Source organism: Colletotrichum fructicola (genome assembly GCF_000319635.2).
Source record: "Colletotrichum fructicola Nara gc5 chromosome Unknown KSG_Nara_v1_contig02, whole genome shotgun sequence".
NCBI classification, from domain to species: domain Eukaryota; kingdom Fungi; phylum Ascomycota; class Sordariomycetes; order Glomerellales; family Glomerellaceae; genus Colletotrichum; species Colletotrichum fructicola.
This window is the reverse complement of record NW_027094052.1, coordinates 6,602,782-6,626,545: the sequence shown is the minus strand read 5'-3', so window position 1 is coordinate 6,626,545 and position 23,764 is coordinate 6,602,782. Positions and strand designations below refer to the sequence as shown.

The following is a 23,764-nucleotide window of genomic DNA, read 5'->3' as shown; positions in this document are numbered from 1 at the left end:
TATAATTACTATGGTTAGATAGACATCTAAGAGCAGACATTCGATCCCAAGCCACCGGTCTTCTTGAATGCGACTTCGACCGCCTTATCTCCACCCAGCTTGATATCAAAGCTGGTGTTCCAGCCATCTGCATTGACTTTACCAGAGGCCTTGTAAGCGACCCACTGCTCCTTCTCCTCCCCTGCGGCCTCGAAAGGAATCTTCTCCGTCTCCAGTCTTGGTACGATAACACCTTGTCGGCGGAATTCGTTGACGAGGTCCAGGGTCAGGTCGCTTGCTGCAGCGGGTAGACGGTCCTTGCGCACAAAGGCCTTGACAGTGAGAGCCATCTGTCCGTTTACAACATTGGTATCGAGACAAGACTGGCTTTCCTGGTACAGGAGGGCATCATCCATGGGGTATGCATTTCCAGCATTGTCGTATGTGATCGTCTCGTTCGTGGAAGTTTTTGTTACGTGAATGTAAAACTTGCTGATACCCGTTTCAGGGCTAATAGTGGTGTCAAACTCCCACCAGGCAAAGGACTCACGCCAAAGTCCGGAAGCAGATCCGCCTTGGAAGGTCGCTTTTCTTGTGGTGATCACCTCTGATCCATTACCGTTGCGGTCGGCATAGGTCAACTGCACGGAAAGATCTGTCGGGTCTCGTCCAGTCTCGGCTGAAGTGCGAATACGGATGCGGCCAGCGAACGAGATGTTGCCGTCGTCCTTCAGATACAAGCCGTTAATGTAGGGTTTGATGTCCGTCGCGACAATAGGGTCGCTGAGCTTGACACTCGCGGGGACCGTGTCGATCATACGAGTGAAGATATCGGCACACATTGTCTGGAACGTGTTCGGGTCGGCCATCGCTTGCATCGTCTTGTTACCATCGGCGCCGAAGATGCGCTTGTCGGAGTTGAGGGTGTCGTTGGTTCCCGCAACCAAAGGATTCTTCGTCGACCCATCCAGGTACTCCGTGACCACGCCATTGTCGAAGTTGTCAAACTTGACATCAAAATGAGCGACGGTGTCGTTGTTGGGATCCGCTTCAACGCCGACGATCTCAGGAAAATCGGTGCTGTGTACTCCTCCGAGGCTATGACCGCAGGCCACCATGGCAATCATGTCCTGCGTTGAGAACCCAGCCTTGGTGAAAGCCGCCTGAGTGGCTTCCAAGTCAGTCTGCGGCTCTGGAACACCTGCCGGTCCTGCTTCTTGGGCGTCAACACGGCCGGCACGGAATGGGATCTTGATGCCGCCGCAGGAGTAGCTGGCTACAAGCACACTCATCGCCAATAAGTCAGATGCTGACGCGCGCGCAGAGTAGAAGCTGCTGAAGAAGCCAAACGTATTGTTGAAAGCCTTTCCGATGTTTTCCGCCCGCTCTAGCTCGAAGAAGATGGATGCGTCAAGACCTCCCGTTCCAGCTTCAGCATCATGGGTCGCCATATCGTGGAAGGCGCTCCGAATCCATTCAGCCGAGTTTTGACGGCCTTGGATGTTTGTACCAAAACCGCATGTGAGAACGCCTTGCCAACGTCAGTACATGTGAGTTTGCGTTGATTCAAGGAAGTAAGCCCAACCATCAATGAAGCCCCTGCGCAGGTATCCGGACTGCAGGGAGAGGTGGTCCTCGATCTCATCGTAAATCGACGGCCAGACGTACTCCGTAGATGCGAGTGTCGCCAGAGCGACGGTGGCGAGGAGGCTCTGCTTCATGATCGAAGACTTGAACGAGTGACTGGCGGGTGCGTGATCCAACCTTCCACTTCCATCTTGCGCTGGAAACAGTCTACTTTATGGTTTAATTCTCTTCCTTCTGGAGGAATCCGGCAATGCAACGTTGGACGGGGCGACCCTTGGTCCCTGCAGGCATGGGGCCATGAACGACGGGTCGAAAGCGAGCGATCTCGTATTCTTCTGGAGACATGCTATAAATGTCACCCGTGGTGGCCGAATAGGAAGGCTGTTTTCCAATCGGTTCAGGCCGTCGTGGATCGCCTAGATATGCTTCTTCTTAAGTGCTGGTCTAGCTCATTTCCCGGGACAAGGCCTCCCCAGTCTAACCCCAACGAAGCGTGGAGCAGCGCCTCCTACCCAATAAGGCAGCTGGAATTACCCATCACGCAGCCCTGAATACGGGCGATCAGCGCAACGGTGCAGTGGGCGGCCGGTTGCAATAACGCATAGGGGGCTGATGGCTTGGTGGTCAGATGCGCCTACGATCAAGTCACCGACTTTTTATGAGATTTGGGGTAAAACATGGATATTCGATTACTTTTCCAGCGGCAATACCGAAATCCGAGGGTCTCTCGAATTCCGTAGCATGAGACATTATTGTGTTCGTGTGCAGAGTTGGACCGAGAGCGTAGCTGGTAGGACATCGGTCAATTGGAACAGCACCAATCAGGGGTGTTGTTATTGATAGGAAGGTGACATCGGAGACATTGCAGGTAAGGCGAGAGCCCAACATTCGGAGCCGATGGCGGACTTCGACATTCATGGCTTTCGTGCCGTTATCCGAGTTACCATGACATGTTGTATTTGCTGTCAGAGGGACCGACGATGGTGAGCTCCGGCGACATCTGTGTGCATAAACTTCACCATAGCCACATCTATTTCTTGTTGACAATGAAGGCCGAGCAATCTGAATAAAAAGTGTTAAAAGTGGAGAAGAATTCTCCTGTTACAAATGCGAATAATAGGAGACGGAAAAAACAGCTGTCCGAGAGTCTTGTCCGGCGCGGGGTTTCTTCCGTTCCACGGACCCTGTAAGGATAATGCCGTCATCGAAGTTAATGGACGCGAGACAATAGTCAAGCCACTCCGAGTGAATTGCTTCGTGTAGTGTAATAGGTCACCTTGCGAGCTCAGTAAACGTACAAAACATAGTCAACCATGGGCGACGCATCCATCCTCCACATGCCAACGGCTCTCATCTTTGGCGGCAATGGCAAGACTGCCCGCCAGCTGACCAAGATCCTTCTGGGCGCCCCCACCCCGCACACCGTTTTCAGTGTCATCCGAAACCCGGACCAGATCCCGGATCTCAAAGCCATCGGCGCGAAGCCAATCGTCCAGGACATCGCAACCGGCTCCGAGGCGGACTTCATCAAAATCATCGAGGGCACCCGGCCCGACGTGGTGGTGTGGGCAGCCGGCGGCAAGGATCCCAAGTCCGCCGAGGCCGTTGACCGCGACGGCGCCATCCGCGCCATGGATGCCCTAGCCAAAGCCAATGTCACAACTAAGCGATACATTGTTGTCAGCGCCCTCGACGTCCGCGACCGCGAGAACAAGCCCGTCCCGGATTGGTACACGGAAGCCGATGAGAAGCTCAGTGACCGTATGTGGGGCATCATTGGTCCCATTCTCCGAGCTAAGCTCGCGGCCGACACGGAGTTGAGGGTCGGAAATGCGGCTCGCGGACTCGACTACACGATCGTGAGGCCGGGTGGTCTTGGAGAAGGTCCCAGCGAGGGCGTCATCCGAGCCGGAAAGGTGGGAACAGTCGGCATCATTCCACGCGAAGACGTTGCAAAGGTGATCTACGCGTCCATCCAGAACAACAAGACTCACGGACTCGCATTCGATGTCTTGGGGCCCGGTGATGGAAGTCTGCCAATCAAGCAAGCCGTTGCAAAAGTAGCAAAGGATCATGAGGATACCTTCGAGGGCTATTATTAGGCCAAGCGAGTGTGTATTTATGTACATATACTGTCACTATGATTGCTGCAGCGAGTCCAAATATGAGAGCGAAACCATATGGCTGTAATGAAATTCTCCTCAGATGGTCATGTTGAGCTTTTCGAGTTTACTTCGAGGCTTCACTGTCGCTTGGCTTTCGCCCGTAGATTGACCATCTACGTGAGGTCAATTGAAAGTAGCATTATGGATGTAGATGGGGCACTCACACGGCAGAATAGGCGTGTATGTTTTTGTTTCTCATATCATTGCGCACCTCCACCCCGAAAACAGTGACCTCTTCTTTGGTCCAGTTGTGAGCTCTCGTAAGAGGTGCCATCATGAAGCCCTCGAGTCCGGCACAGAAGTTGTCGTGGTTCCAGAAACCGAGCTCCCTGTGCTTCCGGTCTTTAGGCCATGAATTCGTGGGCCACTTGAACATCTGGGCGTAAACATCTTTGAAGCCTATCTCAATCATGATATCCTTCAAGACTCTGATGTCCTGGAATGGGCGCCCAAACATGACCGCAGCCTCTGCCCAAAGGCGAACGAACTTCAAGACAGCAGAGTCATCCTTCAATGTTTCGTCATCGGACTTTGGCCACAGGTCGACTTCGTTCAATTCAAGGTAGCCATTGGGGCTGAGGTTGCTACGGTCTCATGTCAGTGAAACGTTAAACATGAATGGAGATTTCATCCACAAACTCGTAGCATTTCTGGGTATATTCTTTCCAATCAGCCACACTGAAGGTCATGGTTCGACTGTGGATATAGTCAAAGGGTTGAGAATAAGTCCACGGTTCCTCGATGTCGTCAATCTGGAACTTGACATTCGGAGGAGTGCTATGGTGAAGTCAGATACCGTTGAATGATGAAACATCGTTATGTAACCATACAATTCTGGTTGGATGGCCGATAAATCAACTCCAAGAACCTGTTACAGGTGGAAGGTCAGTAAAGTGCGCGTAGATGCACTGGGACCGTTTCAAGAGACCTCTGCATCCGGGTGTTCTTCTCCAAACTCCATGACCCAGATCCCTGTTCCGGTTCCAACATCAAGAACTCTTCCAACTTTAGATTTAGGATCGTTCGGCGGGGCAGTTCCCAGACGATTGTCGAAAGTAAGCAGCCACATGTTATGTTGAACGTCTTCCCAAGCATCAGCTGCGATTATCCAGACGATTTTTGATCAAGATACTCACCGAGGCGTTCATTCTCCCTTTCGTCGTTCGGAAGATGGTATTCTTTACTCTTCAGATACTGTGCCAATGACCCATACCGGATCTCAGTTGGCTGTCCACTTACTGCCGTCTTTGTATTTGTGATACGTTCGACCATTTTCAATGCGATATTCAAGAACAGACTCAGTCACGCTGGTGCTCGACGATGCGATACTCTACATATTATCGTGTTAGAGAAGGCAAATCGTTGGAGGTGGAGACGAATATAGAATTGATTTTTCACTAACCTCTCCTCGAGCAGACTCGTCGTCCGACACCTGGGAAAAAAACTTATGTCAATAATGCCCTAGAAAGATTTGATATGTTTTGTCAACTTGCATCTTCCGCAAGAAGCACGGCTGGGTTGTTGTCTGCAGTGTTTGCGTCTGCAGTGTTATCTGCCGGTGCCAGTGCTGGCTGCGTAGAAGCAGCCGGGACAATCCCAATGGTGTCTTCCCTCGTCTCTGACATGATTCTCTCTTCAATGATGCCGTCAGATAATTCGTGGTCTGGAACGCTGGATTTTGTTTCCTCGTGAATGTTGAAGGTTATCACGCGAACGGTTGGGCGGGTTACTATCTATATACGAAAATCCATGGGTCTTCGAAAAGTCCTTGCATTTACCCCTCTCCTTGACTCGAGCTTGCATGCAGTTTTCCGGTAAACATTCGATTCCGGACGTGAAGCGTGGAGCATAATCCCAAATAGTGACATCGCCGGACGTATCAGAGGAGGTTGCATGCAGCGGAACCAACAGGTGAACTTCCAACATGGTGCAACGTTTAGCACTTTGAATCGGGTAAATCTCTGCACCACGAGTTAGAAATTGACTACGAGACAAGATTGAAGAGGATGTTTAATGTAATTAGCCAGAATTTACCACTTATTGAATCATTTTCAACTCCCCTAACCAGAAGGCTGACAGCTGTGGTTATGTCCCGCGATGGCGAGTGTCCCAATCCTTGTTGAGCATTTTCTTGCATATCATATATCACATATCACTCACCAGTCATTGCCGAGACCCGGATAACCCACATGACTCGGACAAATACCAGGATATGTTGAGCAAAGACGAATCTTTCTGCTGTGGCTTCCTCTTCATGGGCACCAGACGCATCACATCATTCGGTGGGTGTCAACATTACAACGCCAACGTGGATTTTTGCGTCGACTTCCCGCGTCACATAATTACAGCTGATGGTTTAGAATGCCCTCTTTGATCACGGTTACAATTTTTGAGTCCCTTACTCCTTGCGGTCGTGCCCAATAGCAAGAAATGCTCCGATGAATCTCATCCTTGATGCTTAGTTGTAGCTGACATGAACGTGATCCCTGGAGAACTGTCAGTTTGCATCCCATTCTTCAAGGATATTTGGATCAGGACTCACCAGTGGTTCGCGGTAACACCGCCGCGATCCTCCATCCCCCTCCACTCCGACCAAGACTTGACAGAGTCCACAGAAGGATTCCAGATACGCTGTCCCCAGATGACATACTTCAAGTCAAGTGTCGCGCGATTGTTCATGACCCATTCGGCAATCTCCTTACCGGAAGTGGTGGGAGTCTGCCATTTGATCAGTGTCATCCCATAGAGTCGTATCAATACCACTTACACCGCCAGCGTCAGAGCACATCATATCCGTCGCCTTGCCACAGCAGTGATCCGAGTCTCCAGGACAAGTACAGTCCCGCGTGCAAAAGATCTCCCGAACCCTCCCCGGAAACGCCGCCACAATCTTCTTGGCGCCGTTGACGGCGACCGATTTGCAAGCGCCCACAGTCAGGGTATTCGGGGCACCGTAGCCGCCGAAGCCGGAGGCTGATGAGTCGCAGCACTTGAAGGTGCTGGGGCCGGGACACTGGTTGGCGACAGAGGTGCCTGCGCAGTCGCTCGTGAAGCGGCAGTTGCCGCCGCTGCCGCAGGATGCTTTGGTGCAGCATTTGACGTTGTCCGGGTCTTTGGGGCAGGCGCCGTTGATCGTGGTGCCGCCGCTGGATGAGCAGCTGCTGGTGGTCACGCAGACACCTAATGTTCTTGTCAGTGAAAGTTTAGGTGTGATTTGAGAGGTAAAACGAACCAGCTCTGCCCCCTGAACCGTAGCATGGCTCGTTCACGGCGGCGAAGACTGCCGGCACCGACACCGCGGCGATGAGGAAAGATTGCAGCTGCATGTTTGTAGTTGTTCGGCGCTGAGTTTCTGATGGGTTACTGAGTTTGATGATGCTCAAGATAACCATCTAGTTGAGCGTACAAGATAGCAGTATTTATAATCTTTTGGGGTCATTGAGTCGGGTCAGCAACTCAGATCAAGCGCAGGAGTTCCTCCGTATAACCACAAGGTAACCGAAGGAAGCGTCCAAAGTCGGCTCCCTTGGGTTGCATTGCATATGCTCTGGTTCTTGGCTCGCGTCATTGCAGTTCAGCTAAGGCTATTCTGAAGACTATCATGACTCTAGACCGAGTTGAAACTGACTTGGACGAGGTAGTAATACTCTCCAGGGTTTCAAGAAAGCCACTTACTCTAGAAGAATCAGCCACTCCCGCTGCCAGAATGGAGGATAAGCAACGGGATGAACCTAGTTCACATACTCAAAAACTAGTGTAAGACAGTGACAGGATTTCTCCGGTCTACTGTAAGACAAGAATGACGAGAAGTGACAGAAATGGGCGCGATCTCCCCTGTCAAAGGTGATAGATCGACCGTTTAGTCCACCGAAGCTGCCTGTTAGTGGTAGCGGTGACTGCTTATTGTTAATGCCGAATGGCATCAATCACTACTGCGTACTGCAGTGATACTTTTGGACTGTTTTCCTAATCATCAACTGTAACATCAGAATCACTACGTCAATAAGTCGGAAAGTACTCCAGCTTCCCGTAGTCTCGCAATCACCGTCTTGTGAAATCTAGAGGAACATTTGTCTATACATCAGAGCTTTTCAAGCTTTATTGCCCCTTGCAGATCATGCAAGTCTTGAAGCTTGAAGAATGGCGTCATTTGACGATTAACCGCCGAAGCAAACTTGGATTTTCCAAGACACAACTGAACCCACGTTTCCCCTCGTGGCCGTTTTCCAAAAGCTGAACCTTGTACAAGGGTTGTCCCGCCTACTATTTGGGGAAAGGTCAGCTCGCTAGTAATACGGCTAGATGTCCTCCCGCTCTTCGCCCCTTAGCTTTGAAGATCCTTCAGCTCACCAGCGAAAGTCCGCGGCAAGTGACGTTACAATCATACATAACCCTCGTTCTTTAGTTATTTGAATCCCTGAAATGACTGCAGGTAAGCCTTATGCGACGATCCGGGGAGTTCAGCTTCGGTGTGAAATCCCTGATGACCCCGCAGCTGAAAGACATGCGGCCACCATCACAGCGGCCAGACTCGACGCCACAAATCCTAGACAATATTTCTAAGCTACTCCACATCCATAGGATCGTTTGATTCATCTTCGAGTTGAAGGCAGATATATCTCAATTAGAATGGGCGATTGGTGTAGGGTTATAACGGCAGCTTCGCATGCGGTAGGTCCTAAGTTCGATTCTCAGATTGTCCATCGTTTTGCCGGGCATTACCTATAAGACTTAGATAGCTACTCCCAAAGTTGTTCTGAACTGGTCATGCGTCCTAGGTTAGCTGGATGTGTACTGGTAGGCATGCTGTCTATTGCTTTTCTATGCTGTTCAGGCTTTAGCTAATCATTTTAATGCGCCCCTCTAACACCGGTGCGATAACCCGTGTCCAGTCTACAGTAAACTCGCCCTCACGCAAGGGATCGCACACTTCGGCCTTCACGCCTGCCGCCTTCGCCCATTTAGCGAAGAACTTGCGCATAATAAGCATCTCCATGTCGACCTGCGCGATGGTATCCGCCTCGTCCTCCGTATCAGACTCATCCGATTCGTCCTTAGGGAGCTTGGTGTTGAGGGCGTGCCTCTTGACCATCCACTCAGCCCAGGACTTGGAATGAACCTCAGGTTTGGGGTCTGAGGTGCCTGTCGCGGCGGGTGTCTCCCACATCTTGCGCGGCTCGACCGGAGTGTGGCACTTTTCGGCCACCTGAACCCAGTGCTCACTGAGATTCTTCCACTGGCCAACAGTGCGCAGACTCATGAAGTACTGGCGAAGCATGGCTGAAATGAGAATGCCGTTTTCCTCGCAGACGATCTCCTCGGCCGTGCCGCCTTCCGGCTCGACAAGAAGACTGGTGTAACCATCTGTCATGATTAGCAGAGTACACAGAGTTCTTCAGGTCCTGAACGTACCCTTTCCTCGACCCATATAACCACGAGTGGCGAGAGTGTACTTCTTGTCCATCTCCATCGGGCCTCCACCCAAGGTGGCTTCGACGATGCGCGAGCCAGGTTCCTTGCTGGGGTCGAACGTATACGTAATGTTGGATACCTGCGGAAAACGACCTGGTTTGTTAGGATATTTAGTCTGTAAAAGGCCAGAAAGTAGACTCACCCTCCTGTGCCGGATACTGCGAGACGCCATTCTCCAAGGCATCCCAAATTTGCTGGCCGGTCACTCTGATGAAGATGACGGGATCTTCAAAGGGGAAGCAGTTGGTAATGTCCCTGACTCTGATTACGCCGGGCGGGTAAATCTGGTCACCTCGTATGGTGCCAGCTGCCATGAGAGCGCAGTCAGCGTTGTGGTAGTGTCTCATTACGTCGCAAACAAAGTTGCCCATGTTGCTCTCCTTCATCCGTACTGTCGTGAAGCGTGCATCCAGGGGAGAAGCTGTCCAACCAACTGACTTCGCCAAGCTGTGTTTGAGCTTAGATGTCAACTCCTCGGTAAGCTTCAAAGTCTCCTGGTCCTCGGCAATGGAAGAGACAATGTCCCGTCGTTCAATGTCGAATTCCCATTTTCCTGAACTGTCTGCTTTCTTGCGGACTTCAACGTAGCTGAGTTGCTTGAAATCGGAACCTGATCGCAGAACATGAGTACCGTTGACGAAGCTGTGCGCATAGTAGTGATCGTGGCCGCCGAGGATGATGTCGATGAGACCGTCCGTTTTCTCGGCAAGCTTGTTGTCGTTTGGCTCACGCTGGTGGCTGAGACAAATGATTATGTCGGCACCCTGGGCGCGGAGTTGGGGAACGAGCTCCTTGGCGGTCTCGCTGGCGGACTTGTAGATGATGTCGGGAGGCAAGCTGTTGATTGTTTCGAGCCATTCTCTCTCGCCGAGGCCAATGAGACCAATCTTGATGCCATTGGAGGATGTAAGCATATGAGTGTGCTTGGCATTTCCGAGGGGTACATTTTCGCCGAGAGCTGGGTCTAGGACGTTGGCGAGTAGCCAGGGGAAGTTGCACTTGGCGGTCAGGTGCTCGAACTGCTTGACTCCGAAGTCGAAGTCATGATTCTAGCGGTGTTAGTAAAATGGCACGGCCAATTGAGGCAAGACGGGCTCACTTACACCAACACAGGTGCAGTCGACGCCAATCTTGTTGAGAACGGGCACCATGTGCTCACCTATTAGGGTCCGCGTCAGCACAGCATCATGACAGGCGGAGGACACGTGAGGGATTACCTTTTGTGACGGAGCTCTCGAGACTGGGGTTGAAGACGTCTCCCGAAAATAGAGTAATTAGCTCGGGCTGGCCATTGAATCGCTCGTGACTGCGGTACTCGTTGACGGCAGTGATGAAGCGAGGGACACCGCCAACGGGCTCAGCACTGGAGGGTTCCAAGTGGTAGACATCATTGAGGTGGAGAATACGCAAGGCAACGGGTGCGTCGGAACCAGAGCTGAAGGTAACGGCAGGCTCATCAGGAGCCGGCGCGTTCTTGGGCATGGTGGTGGTGGTCTAAGGCGAGAATAAAAATAGAGATGCAGTCAAAAAGGGCGGTGATGGATCAGGTAAGGCGAGGTGAAGGTGAAGGTGGCATGTGCCCCTGAGTTTACCACAGTACTTGGAGCTGAGGTAAGGTTAAGGTAGGTACCTCCAACTAAGGTAGGTAGGTACCTTAAAGTGAGCGGGGGCGGGGCAGTGAAGGGCAGGGCTCCCGCCTGAGTGACACGAAGCACAAAGACACTGGACGAACGCGCTGCGCAACGGCGATGACGATGATGCTCTTCAGGGGATGATTCGCTGAAGCATCCCGGATCGTCCACTGAACTTGGCCCTCGATGAAGCTGCGGCGGTGCGGAGGCCAATCAGAAAGCCAAAATTGCCAATTGACGGCAGAAACACGTGACAATTTGCTCGCTTAAGGCAAGTTGTGGATCGAGAGGTGGGTCTACTGCTATTTCTGGCTTGACCTCATCTGATAACGATAAGCAACATCGCGTTAAGGCTTTAAGCGAGCGAGCGATGGCGATCGTCCGTCCACCCACCGTTCCGTCTGCCGTCTAGACCTTCCCATCTTCCGTCTTCCGTCTTGGGTCTTGGGACGAACCTTTTTCCAACTTCAATTACCTTACCTTACCAACTTACCTGGCTCTCCTCTGGTGCTACAACGTGAAGGCCGTCCGATCCGGCGATAGACATATCGCAAATTTGCACCGCCACACCAAGCGGCTTGGCTGGCCTGATTTCCTGCCAGTAATGTCTTCGTTTCGAGAAACCAATTCCTGATTCATGCCAAGGCTTTCTTCTTTTCACTCAAGGGCACCAAGATGCTAGTGCCAATGTCATTTCTCATTCAACTGTTGGTCCAGAACTCCAGAACCCCTTCCAGCTCGCTTACACTAACACATCTAGCTTTCTACCTGCGGTCTTGGCTCATACCATCTTCACTGCAATCGATCCGTGACTCGGAACTCAAACCCATGCCGACGCTGCAGGCTGCTTCGCCTGCGCCGTCGACGGGGGCTTCTTGGACCCCAACATCCGTCCCACGACAATCATTCGCATAACACACTCGGCACTCTCCCGCGTCAGTTTCTCCGCCTCCACAATGGCCTCATCCAGCGTGGTTGGTCGTTGCAGGATACACGTGTAAGCATCGATTCCGACGTCGTAGTTGACCCGAGCCCCTGGTCCGATGGTCCCAGCAATAGCAACCACCGGCAGGCCATGCTTCTTCGCCCGCGTCCCAATCTCACCCGGAATTTTCCCCCTCGGTGTCTGGTCATCGATGCCTCCTTCGGCGGTGAGAACCAGGTCGCAGTCCGTAAACAGCCCTTCAAAGTCGACATACTCCGCCACCACCTCATACCTTGGCCGAAGCTTGGCGCCCGCCAGCCGCAAACCGGTGCCCAACCCTCCAGATGCTCCTCCGCCGGGCGACGTGCCCACATTGCTGTCACAGAGAAGCCGTCCAGCAACTACGGAGAGGACCTCCATAGCTGCTGAAAGGCGTTCCGTCTGCTCGGCACTCGACCCCTTCTGCTTGCCGAAAACCCTAGCAACACCATCGGGACCACTGAGAACATTGTTCCAGTTGACCGCGACCTCGATGTCGACATCTTTGATGCGCTTGTCGATTCCGCCAAGATCGATATTTGCCAAACGCAGCAGGCTCTCGCCCCCTGCGGCGATAGGGAGCGTAAGCCCGTCTTGATCTATCAGTCGAGCGCCAAGAGCCTGAAGCATTCCCGCGCCCCCGTCGCAAGTGCCAGAGTCGCCGCAGCCGACAATGATCTTCCTCGCGCCAGCTCCGGCTGCAGCCGCCAGAAGCTCGCCCACTCCAAACGTGGTAGTAACACCGGGGTTGCGAAGATGGGTTGGGACAAGGCTCAAACCGGCCGCAGCAGCCATTTCGATGACAGCTGTCTTTGGCTCATCAGGGCTTTTGCTTCCCAGTATGCCAAAGAAAGACGCAATCGGAGCGCCAACGGGGCCGGTGACAACGACTGGATGCAATGTGCCACCAGTCGCGGACACAAGGGCACTAGTGAACCCCTCGCCTCCGTCAACCAGGGGAACCTTACGCACAGAAGCATCTGGCATTACAGAGAGAATGCCAGACTCGATGCAATCAGCGGCAACCTCTGGCTGAAGGCTGCCCTTGAAACCGGAGGGGCAGACGAGAATTCTCATTCCCTGGGGCGTCGAAGAATCCATGTGGATGTATTTGGTAGGTCGTGATGTTTAACGAAGGTAATAAGTGCACGTGTTATTGCAAAGCACTAACTTGAGCACTATAAAGCGAATGTTGAAAAACGAGTGAGTTATGTATCGGATAAGTTTTATGGTGAACTTAGAGTTGTATGTTCTGGTTTGTCGAAGCAATGGTCCGTCCTTACGAACCTTCTTATACTGCTTCGGAACGGAAACCCTAGATTGAGTGGTGGTGATCAATGACTCCTCTCTGTATTCATTCTATGGATCTGCCGGGTGTCGAATTCCCGAGTGCTGAGGCTTCATACACCTTCTTCAGAATCAAGAGACCCAATCTGCCGCGTCCAGCTGCCGCGGAGTGGCTATGAGATGCTTCGCCGGTTGCTATTTTGCAAACAGACATTTGATCGCGTGATATTTCTCACGCGAGATGTTCAGGGACGGTGATGTCTTCAGCCCTGCACGTGTCCGTTGCCTCGATGGGCTGCCGACCGAACCGTTCCTGAGCTGTCAACAGCATCATGGTGTCACATCGTCTACGCAAGTAGCACCCAGCACAGCCTTCAAAGGCGCTAGATAGCTTGTCTTGTAAATCACCGTAGCCGTTGAAACAACTGCTTTCATTGGCACAATGACTATCACAGCCTGTTCTCGGCGACGAGTGAGCACACGATCAGGATTTGCCCAGATCTCGTATCTCGACCGGGTGAAACAAACCCTTGAGGTGTCATCTCGAACTGTATCTTCCAATCAGACAACCCGTTCCTGGGCTATAAATAAGGATTACAACTTTATCGACGTGTTTTTCCCAGGGTTCAAGCGTGTGTAAATGCAGCCCCAGGCGGAGTCTAGAAGAATGTTACTCCAACGTGCATCATCAGCCACAGTTGACGTAGCGGTCCACGACTCCGCTGATCGGCTCGCCAAGAAAGCTTCGGCCGACTTTCCCAGCAGGACACCAGCTTGCCCCAGACTAGTCACATCCTTCTCCCCTTGGCAGCTGATCTGCTGGATCTAGGGATATTGACCCTAGGCCTCAGTACAGGGAAACGAAATCCGGAATGAGCTGATTGTTTTCGGTCTCCAGCCCAGCCATACTCATCATCAGAGGCGCTGCCGTCATAAGTGCATGAGGCTATGCTCTTCTACCTGGCCATGTGGAAAATATCACGAAGACAGTCTGTTGTATAAAGAAACGCTCCATTGTATCTCAGTGAACGTTCAAGCGCATATGAAACCATCAAGATCAGAATAGCGTTGTGATCGTCACTTTTTTCATTGATCGTATTTCAATACACTCGCTTTGACAGTCGCTTCCGCAAACATGTCTCAATCTCACACTTATCAGTTCATTCCTCACATGCCAGCCTCAGATCCAGAGATGGCCCCGAGCCTCCAGAGAACCCTGACCCGGTCTCGGTCCAGCCTGTGGCGCGGATGGAGCCCGGGACTCCCTTCTTTCTCAGAGTACGAACGGACCGCATACAAATTCCCATGGCTGCAAGATCCAGACGGCTCATTCTCTCGACAAAATCACGGAAACAAACATTCGGATATTATTCTAGAGACTCCTGGCCCAACAGACCGTTCTCACTTACTTTCTCATGACAATACTCAACACGACCCCTCAATGATACCCCGACCAGAAAAGTCTAGTCATGATCAGGGCAATCATTCTGATGATCCCGAGGATCCAGACCTGGTAGGATGCACCCTGTTCTTCCTCACACTAAACGCTAATCGAACAACAGGTAACATGGTCAGGGCCGTCAGACCCAATGAACCCAAAGAACTGGCCCAAGCACAAGAAATGGACAGCCACCATTTTAGTTTCCTGCTTCACTTTCATATCACCGGTGTCGTCAACAATGCTGGCGCCAGCACTTGATACTCTTTCTGATGACCTCAACGTCGAGTCAGACATTGAGACCTACCTCTTGATGTCCATCTTCCTCCTCGCCTACGCGGTCGGCCCCTTTGTTCTGGCGCCACTATCAGAAATGTACGGCCGAGTCGTCGTGCTCCAGTCAGCCAACATGTTCTATCTCATCTTCAACACCGTTTGTGGTTTCTCCACGTCAAAGGAACAGATGCTCGCATTTCGGTTTCTAAGCGGTCTGGGCGGGAGTGCACCCCAAGCTGTAAGCACAATTCTTTGTTCTGTTTCCCTTGAGAGGCAGCTGACATGAGCATCAGCTTGGCGGTGGCGTACTGAGTGACTGCTTCAGGGCGGAAGAGAGAGGCACGGCGACCGCCATATACAGTCTTGCCCCTTTTCTAGGCCCAGCGGTTGGGCCGATTGGTAAGTTCCACGACATCATTTCTCGAACATGAAAGTCTCAACTAATACTTCGAAGCTGCTGGATATCTCACCCAATACATGTCATGGCGCTGGATCTTCTGGACAGTCTCTATCGCCGATGCAGTCGTCCAAATCCTCGCCTTTCTCTTTCTATCCGAGACCTACGCACTTAAAATCCTGGCTGTAAAGGCCAAGAAGTTGCGCAAAGTAACCGGCAACAAGAATCTTCGCACCGAATATGAACGGCCAGACAGGACTTTTGGCCAGACACTGGCAAAGAATTTGGTCAGGCCGTTCAGAATGCTCTTCACGCAGCCAGCGTTGCAGATCACGGCGCTGTACAGGGCTTACCTTTACGGATTGATGTATCTTGTGTAAGCTTGTGCCCCTAAACTAAATTCTCAAAGAAGTCAATCGCTGATTTGCTTCAAGCCTCGCATCATTCCCACTTGTGTGGAGCGAGCAATACGACCAAGAACCGGGTCCGGCAAGTCTCAACTACATTTCACTCGGCGTCGGCTTCGTCATCGGACTTCAAGTTTCGGGTCCTCTTATCGACAAGGTATGTTAGCTTTCCTTATACAGTTCAAAGATCCAGACTGATGCCGTCGAGGTTTACCGAACGCTCAAAACCAGAAACAACGACACTGGCCTTCCGGAATTCAGGATACCTCTCATGTTCCCGACAGCCATAGTCACGCCCATCGGTCTTCTTCTTTACGGCATAGCGGCACATTTCAAAATTCACTGGATCGTCCCAAACATCGGCGCAGCGATCCTGGCTGCAGGGCTCATTCTATCTTTTCAGTGTGTACAGACATACGTTATTGATTCGTATGAGAGGTATGCTGCGAGCGCTGCTGGAGCAGCCGCGTTCGTGAGAACGATGGCTGGCTTCAGTTTTCCTCTGTTTGCGCCGAAGCTGTATGATGTGCTGGGCATAGCATGGGGAAACGCGCTTCTATCTGGGATCGTTCTTGTGATGGGCATCATTGTGCCGGTGGTCATGTGGAAGTGGGGTGCCTGGCTGCGGAGCAAGAGTCAGTACTGTGCTGGTTAGACGGGAATACGGCCAAAATATGGGCTTCGGTTGCAATTCGTATGTACAAAGGTGATAGAATTCCACAGCGGTTGAGGTCAGCTCGTCGTCTTACAGTTGGGCCTTCCAACCAGGTATAGCTGATCCCGGACGACAGAGGGGTGCGGATTCTTGATTCCGAGTCTCTTCGATAACTCATGATGAGATGCGAATTGGAATCATGGCTTTCGTGAAGAAAGAAGGGGTAGTGAAAATCGGCATGTGAGTGTTCACAATGAACTCTACACGACTCACTCGCTAGCGGCTGAAACTAGAACGTCGTCCCATTTGGCAAACCAAGCTCATATTTACGCATCTCAAGCTCTTACTGCACAATAAACTCATCTCATGAACATTATGCGTCTTCTGTGATTAGGGTATAGGTCCAATAGGTAATTACAACTCGTATGCTCACATGTGTGAGTAGCCAATGACAATACGCGTCCCGGGATATCAAAGCTGAAGCATAAACATCTCAATCTGACCATCATCATCCATGCCAATCGACCCCTTAGATCGACGCCCTGGCAATGTTCTTGCCGGCGACCAGACCGGGGCCCTTCTCCGTGAAGAAGGTCTTGGCCTTCGCCGCGCTGACGATGAAGCCGGGCAGCTTCATCGTGTTGAACTGGCCAGTCGCCTTCTTCTTGCCGATCGTGACAAAGATCTGGGGCTTCGTCGTCAGCTTGAGGTCCTTGACCTTGGCCTCCTGGCCGGTGAGGACGGCGTCGAGGTTGTCGGCGAGGTGCAGCGCCTGGCCCTCTGCGCGCATGAGCTGCTTCGCCTCGAGGTTGCCGGCGTCGCCGGCACACCAGACGTTCCTGAGGCCCTCGACGCGCAGGTCGTGCTTGAGCTTCAGGTTGCCCTTGTCGTCGAGCAGGTTCTCCGGGATGAAGGATGTGTTGGGGCGGACGCCGAAGAGGGGCAGGTACAGGTCCGCGGTGAGGGTCTCGCCGTTGGAAAGCTTGATGGACTTGAGGGAGCCGGAGGTGTCGGCCTCGGTGACCTTGGCGTTGGTGACGAGCTTCACCTTGAGCGAGGCCAGGCTGGTGGCGGCGATCTTGCCGAGCTTGGGGAGGAGGCCGGGGAGGGGCGCGTCGCCCTCGACGATGAGGGTGATTTGCTTGGTGGAGCCGTAGGCGTGGCCGAGCTCGCCGGCGGTCTCGACACCGGTCGCGCCAGCGCCGGAGACGATGATGGAATTGGCGGCCTTGACCTCGGACTGCAGGTTGTGCCAGGCAGTCAGGGTCTCCTCGTGGGTGCCGACGGTCTTGAAGGGCAGGCCGCTGGCGAGGGAGGAGCCAGTGGCGATGACGAGCTCGGCAAACTCAATTGACTTGAGGCCCTCGTTGGTCTCGACCTGGACGGTGTTGGTGGAGGGGTCGAAGCTCGTGGCCTTGCCGAGGACGAACTCGAAGGCGTCCTGGGGGTATTTGTCGAAGCCGGGCTTGATCTGGTTGAAGAGGGTGTCGTCGGAGAACTCGCCGGGGATGAGGCCGCGGACGGCGGCGCAGTTCCAGTAAAGGTGGGTGGAGGGGGAGACGAGGATGACCTTGAGGTCCTTGACCTTGGGCTGCGTGTACTTGAGCAGCTTGTGGGCGACACCGAGGCCGGCGTAGCCAGCGCCTAGAATGACGACCTGCTTGACCATTTTGTTGGCGGGATGGAGACTGTGAGGTTTGTTGAGAGGGTAGGAAGCGAATTGGTCTGGCGGGAATAACGCAGGTTATGCTGTTCCTTAGGGGAGAGATGAGAAAGTCGTCGGCTTGTTGGGGTATTTAATCGGCGGCAGGCTAAGGAGCGGAACGGGGATGCCGTGGGGGAGTGCGGATGGTAGGGCGATGGAGAAGATGACAACGCCAAACGATGCGGGAAGAACAAAGGAAGTACGAAGAGATATGGGCGCAGCTGGGCTTGGGGGGGAACGGAGGGGATAATGAATGTTTTTATCGACACAAAGGCAGAGGATTAATTAGCTGGCGCCTCGTAGAAGTCTAGGACTGTGACCCATGTAAGCACAGAGGAAGCAAGCAAGAGGGCGGCGGGTATGTACCACCACCGACCTGCCCCAATGTGAAGGAAGAGACTTCGGCCGAACAGTGACGGGGACACGCATTGCGGTTCGGGCTTTTCCTTTCTGGACCCTTCATGGACCAGCAATCCAATGTTTCAGACGAGGGAGCGCTCGGATTATTCAGCTATGGCGGGACAAGCGAAATTGATTTAGTCACCAGGCATTTTGCTTTTCGGGGGACAGTGGTCAGACCACGGGCAGGATTTCAGAGGTCAGATTCGGAGCCACGCGTTGGGAAAAAGCATCGCGAATCCGCATCCCATTGGGGACGGCATTTGGACAGGGATGGGGTGCCTTTGGTGTCTTTTGGTGTCTTTTGGTGTCTTTTGGTGTCTTTTGGTGCCTCTGGCGCTGGTGCGGCAGGGGTCCGACTGGCCGAGTCAAGGCAACGGCGCTGCGGGTGCCACGGCATTAGCGTAGCGCGCGCGGTGCGTGAAGGTCGAAGGAAGAGGGCAACCTGGAAAGATGGAGACGGAGTGGCTCCATGCTAAGCTTATTCTTGCAAAAAAGAGTTTGTATGGAGACCCGCGGATGGAGTCATCTGAGAAGAACGAGGAGGGGCTGGGATGAGCCAGATGAGGCCATCGATATCCAATTAGTAAGTGAGTAAGTAATTTGATCAAGGTGCGCGCACCCGCCGTACTGTGCCAAGCAGCGGGAGATGTCCCCGTGTCGAGTGTTCAGTGATCACAGGCCATTTACCGGTCTCTCCCCTCTGTGCGACTCTCCAAGTCGGATCGAGTCTAGGCCCATGCCGCCGGTACATTAGGGGAGCAGATCATTAACCAGGGGAGGGGCAGACTGCCAGACACAGAGCCTGATGGCTTTCAACAAGAGCGCGAGAGAGCCTTAGTCAGGGGGTTGGGCGGCGCATTGGTAATACTCGCGCGCGGTAGTAACCCATACTGGAACGGGAGCATTCTGTCCCTTTTCTGCTAAGTTCTATTGGACATAGCATCTTCTTAGACCGGACCAACATCGATGGATAGATGGCGTCGGCGGTGGGAAAGCCCGTTCGCCGCGTATTTTGCACTAATCGGGGCCTGGCTGGGTGGGGGGAGTCGGCGCCGGGCCACCGCGGCGCTCGGGACCGTGTGGGGCTGCTGTATTTTGGGCGGGAGACACAGTACGGCGCTAACACCCGCACGGATGCCCTCGGCGCTTCTTTCACTCACTCTCTCACTCTCTCTCACTCACTCAGTCACTCACTCCCTCGCTTTGTTCTCTGAGTGTCAGGTTTCTGTTCTCAGTCTTCCCAACAGAGAGTCATCCATCAGTCCCGTCACTCTGGCTCCGTCTCTTGGCTCTGCCACGTCAAACGTTGATCATCGTCGTGTCAGCTTAGAAGAATTGCTTGTCATTACAAAACATAGATAGGGTAGGGCTGAACACGAAGAGCCACACGAGAGCTTTTTCCATACAGTGCCCAGATTGTGTCTTTCCCAATCTCATCCAAACTCACACCTTTCCATCCGAAATGGAAGAACCAAAACTTAAAGGAGCTCTGGCCAGTAAGCGCCGCATGCTACGTCGTCATCAAATCATCTCCAGTCTGACACCCTTGCTCCCCTTCTTCGGCATTGAGACAGCAAGGTCGAAATCATACTCCACGTCAACGTCTGTCGTCTCGTACAGTCGCATGTACGGCAGCGCGCGCAACACCACCGCCGCGACCGCGACATGAAGCTCGCAGTACGCCAGCCTAGAATCAAAGCGCGCATTGGTCAGCAGAAGCTCAGACATCCATGTGTGAAAACTTCGGATCATGCGGTCCATGACCTCGGGGGAAACTTACTGCATTCCCAGGCATTGCCGACTTCCCTTGGAGAACGTAAGCAGGAACCGCTCCAGCCCCTTCTTTCGCTGGCCATTCTCGTCGAGCCACCTCTCCGGGAGGAACTTGGAGGGCTCCGGAAAGAGCCGCTCATCCGTGTGCATGATATACGCCGACATGCCGTACGCGTAGCCCCGCGGGATGACGTGAGAAACGTCGACCGGCGCCGACCCGCCCGGAGGTGTCCACGTGCCTTGGTACACCACGTCTTCATCGGGTGCGACTCTTGGCAGTCTTGATGGCGACCCGTACATCAGCCGGAGAGATTCCATTAGGACAGCGTTGAAATATGGGAGGCCTTCAAGTGTCGCCCAGCTGGGAAGCTCCTTGGGGTCGGCATTCACGGTTGCAAGCTCCGCCCTGATCTTGGCGACGGCGTCAGGATTTCTGAGCAGATGATACGTGCATATGGTCAGAGCCGATGCCGTTGTCTCGGTTCCTGCAGAAAGGAACACATTTGCTTCTCCGGCTAATCGTTTGACGGTGAGTTCTTCCGGTGGCAGATCCGACTCGAGCAATGAGTGCAGCACTGTCACGCGATCTCTTTTGATGCCGTTTTCGTGCCTTGCTTTCGTTTGCCTAACCAGCTCTGGGAGCTTGATTTTGACCGTTTCCATGAGGAGCCCAATCTTTGCAGAGAGCGGCTTGATCACCCAACTATTTCTCTTCAGTCAGTCACGGTCTTTCGACCACTCGAATCCATCCACCACTCTTGGGTGTTCGTTTGCTTACACAGGAATCATCTCCATCAGTCTCGTCGTCCATGGAAAGTGTCGCATGATGTGAATCAAATGAAACATGGTGTAAACAGCTTCTTTGAAGTTCGGTTCCCACGTGGGCTGCTGGAGAAACCCGAGCCCCTCGCCAAAACAGTAATCGCTGACGATGTCGGCAGTATAGCAGCTGTATGCGGAGGCGCCATCGAATGGACCTTGTCCTCGATAGGCAAGGAACTTGTCCGCCAAACGCTGGGCATGTTGGTGAATCACCCACTCTAGCTTCTGAATCTGGGTTCGTGAGAAGTATTTGCTGGCCGCTGCTCGTCGGAGCTTGTGATGCGCGTGGTCTACGGTTCCGAAGCCTCCCTATCTCACATATTAGAGAAACTAATTCTCAAGTTGACGTTCAGTGGCTGCGTACGTTTCTCAGACTTGAGGCCAGACGTTAGCATGTTTTCATCTAGCAGGGACATCTTCCCAAATGGGGTTCATGACCAACTCACTCATTGGCAAAACCAGCGACAAACATCTCTGACTTGTTACGTTTCTTCGCGCCATTCGCATAGATGGCTTCCACAAACTCTGGGTCATTGCAATGCACCTCGTCAGGGTTGATTCGAACGATGGGACCTAGACAGTTCCGTCAGCCCAGCTCCCCACGTCCCCAGCGAAACCTCATACCATAGATCTCGTGCATTCGCTTGATCTCATGAGTGAAGCGGCCCCAAAGCACCACATCATACCATACTTCGTACCAAAATGTTGCTCCGGCAAGCTTCGGTCCGGGAAACTTTGCCAGCGGGTGGAGCGTGACGCGGTAGATGGCAAGCAAGCCTCCATAGAGCAGCCACAATGCGAACCCGACGCCAAGGAGCTGGGGCCACGAAACGCCTGCCCAGGAGATGTCTGGCACCAAACGAATTCCGTCCATTGTTGCTTTGGATGAGTGAGAGTTGGATGGAAGCATGCCCTCGAAGCAAGAGGATGGATGAGGAGGGCCTCATGTGTTCTAAAGTAGTGGACTGCAAAAGTTCTGATCTGCCGGACCTGTCTTGCGTGTGTTCAATGGCATCAAAGGAGAAACTCAACGTGCTAAAGGACTGGCGACGCCTGCTGCAGCCTTGACATGTGCTCTTCTCGTGCTATCGGCAGCCACCATGCAAGCTGCTCCTGGCTTAGTGTTTCGCCACAAGAGGCTTCGTGGGCTCGACTCATTTTCCGAGGCGAGAGCCCGCGACTGGAGCTGTGACTGCACTGTTGGAGCATGCAACTAGATCTTTCCCGAGACTTGGCTTCAAGCTAGATGCACGGAATCAAGGCCTGGTAAATGCATTCGGTATGCATGATTCTGGCGATTGCGACGAGGACCTGCAAAAGTGGCGTGTCAATGACCATCATTACCGGCTTCCTGGGTTCGGGTCTCATGCACGACGTCTTTGATGGGTTCAAGCGATGGAAATGATGTGCAGAGAACTAAGGAGGATGTCTCAGTCCCGAGTGGTCTAACAGCAAGCTAATAGCGGGCTGAGCACACCGTCTCCGTCGGTGGCTTGGCCCCCAGGAATCTAGATCTTCGTCAGGGCGAATCATTGAATTGTCTGGGCACTAGTCTTTGGTCACCATGCAGACAGGGAAATCGCTTCTCATTCTCTCCTCGTCGTGGCATCGCGGGACAGGGAGGTGAGCTTCACTCTCGCAGGGTGCATGAGGCATCCAATCGCGTAAACATCGGATTTAATCTAAGAAGTGGTTGTATTGTCATCTATTCGAGTCGCACAACATATCTAGCCGTTGACATGTCTCTGATTTCCACCGTGCACTACAGTCCCTTTACCCGCGCCAGGGCTGCAGACGACACAGCAGCATGGATTTCCGTCTCCGCGCCGTCTTCCAAAGGCAACAGAGGTGACCTCACAGTTGCATGGTCGAGAATACCCCGCGCAACAAGCGCATGCTTCAACGCCACGGTGCCCTCCATGTGCGATCCTCTGTGGTACACGGCCTTCGTGACGGGCAGCAACCTGTCGTGGATCTCGCGGGCCTTGGGGTAGTCCTTTGCCTTGCCGGCCTTGATCATCTCAATGAGCTGCTCTGGCGCAATGTTGCCGTATCCGACGAGCATGCCATCAACATCGAACACCGTGTGGAGGAGGTACTCGTCGTGGCAAGTGAGCACCTGCAGGTCGGGCCGCTCCCTGCGGATGACGGGGATCTCAGTGTCCCAACGTCTCATGTTCCTCACGCCGTTCTTCATGGCAAACACGCCGGGCTGCGCCGAGATATCTAGGAGAGTCTGGAGGTTGTACGTCGCCTTGGTGTTGTCGGGATACTGGAAGAGGATGAGGGGCAGCCCGCTGACCTCGTAGACGACCTTGTAGCGGTCCTGCGGGGCTCCCGGCTGGTATCCGAAGCGGAGCCAGCCGTGCGAAGGGTACAGCAGGCCGGCCGCGGCACCGGCTTCGCGGGCGCGCTTGGCCTCGAGAGCGGCGACTTCGGTACCTTCGCCGGTGATGCCGGCAATGATGGGGATGCGGTTGTCGACGGACTTGACGAAGGCCTTGATGACGGCGACCTGCTCGTCTTGCGTCAGGAAAGTGCCCTCGCCTGCATGACCGAGAACGACCAAGCCCTTGACGCCGGAAATGCTGCCGAGCCAGGAGCCAAGGCGTTGAATGGCGTCGTAGTCGACCTTGCCATCCTTGGTGAAAGGGGTGATGGGGGCGGGGGTAAGGCCGCGGAGGTCAAGGCTAACTGACTGAGAACCCATTTTGGTCTGTTTTCTTTTGTGAAGGAGGAGTCAATGAAGATTGGATTAATGTCGAATGGGCTTGAGTTGCTTGTAGTGAAGATGAGTCGAGCTT

At 53.3% G+C, this 23,764-nt stretch overlaps 10 protein-coding genes across 10 annotated transcripts; 2 read left to right on the top strand and 8 right to left on the bottom strand.

Moving 5' to 3' along the window:
- Window positions 1-26: 26 nt before the first annotated feature.
- CGGC5_v004675 (WSC domain-containing protein) lies at window positions 27-1,700 on the bottom strand (the record flags this gene model as incomplete). The annotated part of the gene is made up of 2 exons (XM_032022145.1): window positions 27-1,510; window positions 1,565-1,700. The coding sequence occupies 2 exons, from the start codon at window positions 1,698-1,700 to the stop codon at window positions 27-29; spliced, it is 1,620 nt and encodes a 539-aa protein (XP_031881054.1).
- Window positions 1,701-2,879: 1,179 nt separating this feature from the next.
- CGGC5_v004674 (UPF0659 protein) lies at window positions 2,880-3,668 on the top strand (the record flags this gene model as incomplete). Its single annotated transcript, XM_032022144.1, has 1 exon — window positions 2,880-3,668. One exon carries the CDS (start codon window positions 2,880-2,882, stop codon window positions 3,666-3,668), a length of 789 nt encoding a protein of 262 aa, XP_031881055.1.
- A 127-nt stretch (window positions 3,669-3,795) lies between these two features.
- On the bottom strand, window positions 3,796-5,356 carry CGGC5_v004673 (Secondary metabolism regulator LAE1; the record flags this gene model as incomplete). The annotated part of the gene is made up of 9 exons (XM_066151319.1): window positions 3,796-3,844; window positions 3,896-4,315; window positions 4,371-4,508; window positions 4,562-4,599; window positions 4,660-4,814; window positions 4,868-4,909; window positions 4,971-5,061; window positions 5,134-5,163; window positions 5,243-5,356. 9 exons carry the CDS (start codon window positions 5,354-5,356, stop codon window positions 3,796-3,798), a joined length of 1,077 nt encoding a protein of 358 aa, XP_066009423.1.
- An 833-nt stretch (window positions 5,357-6,189) lies between these two features.
- CGGC5_v004672 (uncharacterized protein) lies at window positions 6,190-7,057 on the bottom strand (the record flags this gene model as incomplete). The annotated part of the gene is made up of 4 exons (XM_032022140.1): window positions 6,190-6,217; window positions 6,274-6,449; window positions 6,499-6,911; window positions 6,964-7,057. 4 exons carry the CDS (start codon window positions 7,055-7,057, stop codon window positions 6,190-6,192), a joined length of 711 nt encoding a protein of 236 aa, XP_031881082.1.
- A 1,511-nt stretch (window positions 7,058-8,568) lies between these two features.
- On the bottom strand, window positions 8,569-10,685 carry yfkN (Trifunctional nucleotide phosphoesterase protein YfkN; the record flags this gene model as incomplete). Its single annotated transcript, XM_032022139.1, has 5 exons — window positions 8,569-9,095; window positions 9,144-9,296; window positions 9,346-10,252; window positions 10,307-10,362; window positions 10,421-10,685. The coding sequence occupies 5 exons, from the start codon at window positions 10,683-10,685 to the stop codon at window positions 8,569-8,571; spliced, it is 1,908 nt and encodes a 635-aa protein (XP_031881060.1).
- A 969-nt stretch (window positions 10,686-11,654) lies between these two features.
- glxK (Glycerate kinase) lies at window positions 11,655-12,899 on the bottom strand (the record flags this gene model as incomplete). Its single annotated transcript, XM_032022138.1, has 1 exon — window positions 11,655-12,899. The coding sequence occupies one exon, from the start codon at window positions 12,897-12,899 to the stop codon at window positions 11,655-11,657; it is 1,245 nt and encodes a 414-aa protein (XP_031881062.1).
- Window positions 12,900-14,526: 1,627 nt separating this feature from the next.
- On the top strand, window positions 14,527-16,258 carry vrtL-2 (Efflux pump vrtL; the record flags this gene model as incomplete). Its single annotated transcript, XM_032022136.1, has 6 exons — window positions 14,527-14,598; window positions 14,648-15,037; window positions 15,093-15,198; window positions 15,254-15,572; window positions 15,631-15,760; window positions 15,812-16,258. 6 exons carry the CDS (start codon window positions 14,527-14,529, stop codon window positions 16,256-16,258), a joined length of 1,464 nt encoding a protein of 487 aa, XP_031881144.1.
- A 529-nt stretch (window positions 16,259-16,787) lies between these two features.
- Window positions 16,788-17,927, bottom strand: ptaL-1 (Oxidoreductase ptaL; the record flags this gene model as incomplete). The annotated part of the gene is made up of 1 exon (XM_032022135.1): window positions 16,788-17,927. The coding sequence occupies one exon, from the start codon at window positions 17,925-17,927 to the stop codon at window positions 16,788-16,790; it is 1,140 nt and encodes a 379-aa protein (XP_031881063.1).
- Window positions 17,928-19,886: 1,959 nt separating this feature from the next.
- On the bottom strand, window positions 19,887-21,834 carry CGGC5_v004667 (Cyrochrome P450 monooxygenase; the record flags this gene model as incomplete). The annotated part of the gene is made up of 6 exons (XM_032022134.1): window positions 19,887-20,052; window positions 20,146-20,841; window positions 20,917-21,269; window positions 21,325-21,334; window positions 21,407-21,533; window positions 21,585-21,834. The coding sequence occupies 6 exons, from the start codon at window positions 21,832-21,834 to the stop codon at window positions 19,887-19,889; spliced, it is 1,602 nt and encodes a 533-aa protein (XP_031881064.1).
- An 888-nt stretch (window positions 21,835-22,722) lies between these two features.
- On the bottom strand, window positions 22,723-23,670 carry dapA-1 (4-hydroxy-tetrahydrodipicolinate synthase; the record flags this gene model as incomplete). The annotated part of the gene is made up of 1 exon (XM_032022133.1): window positions 22,723-23,670. One exon carries the CDS (start codon window positions 23,668-23,670, stop codon window positions 22,723-22,725), a length of 948 nt encoding a protein of 315 aa, XP_031880992.1.
- Between the last annotated feature and the right edge of the window lie 94 nt (window positions 23,671-23,764).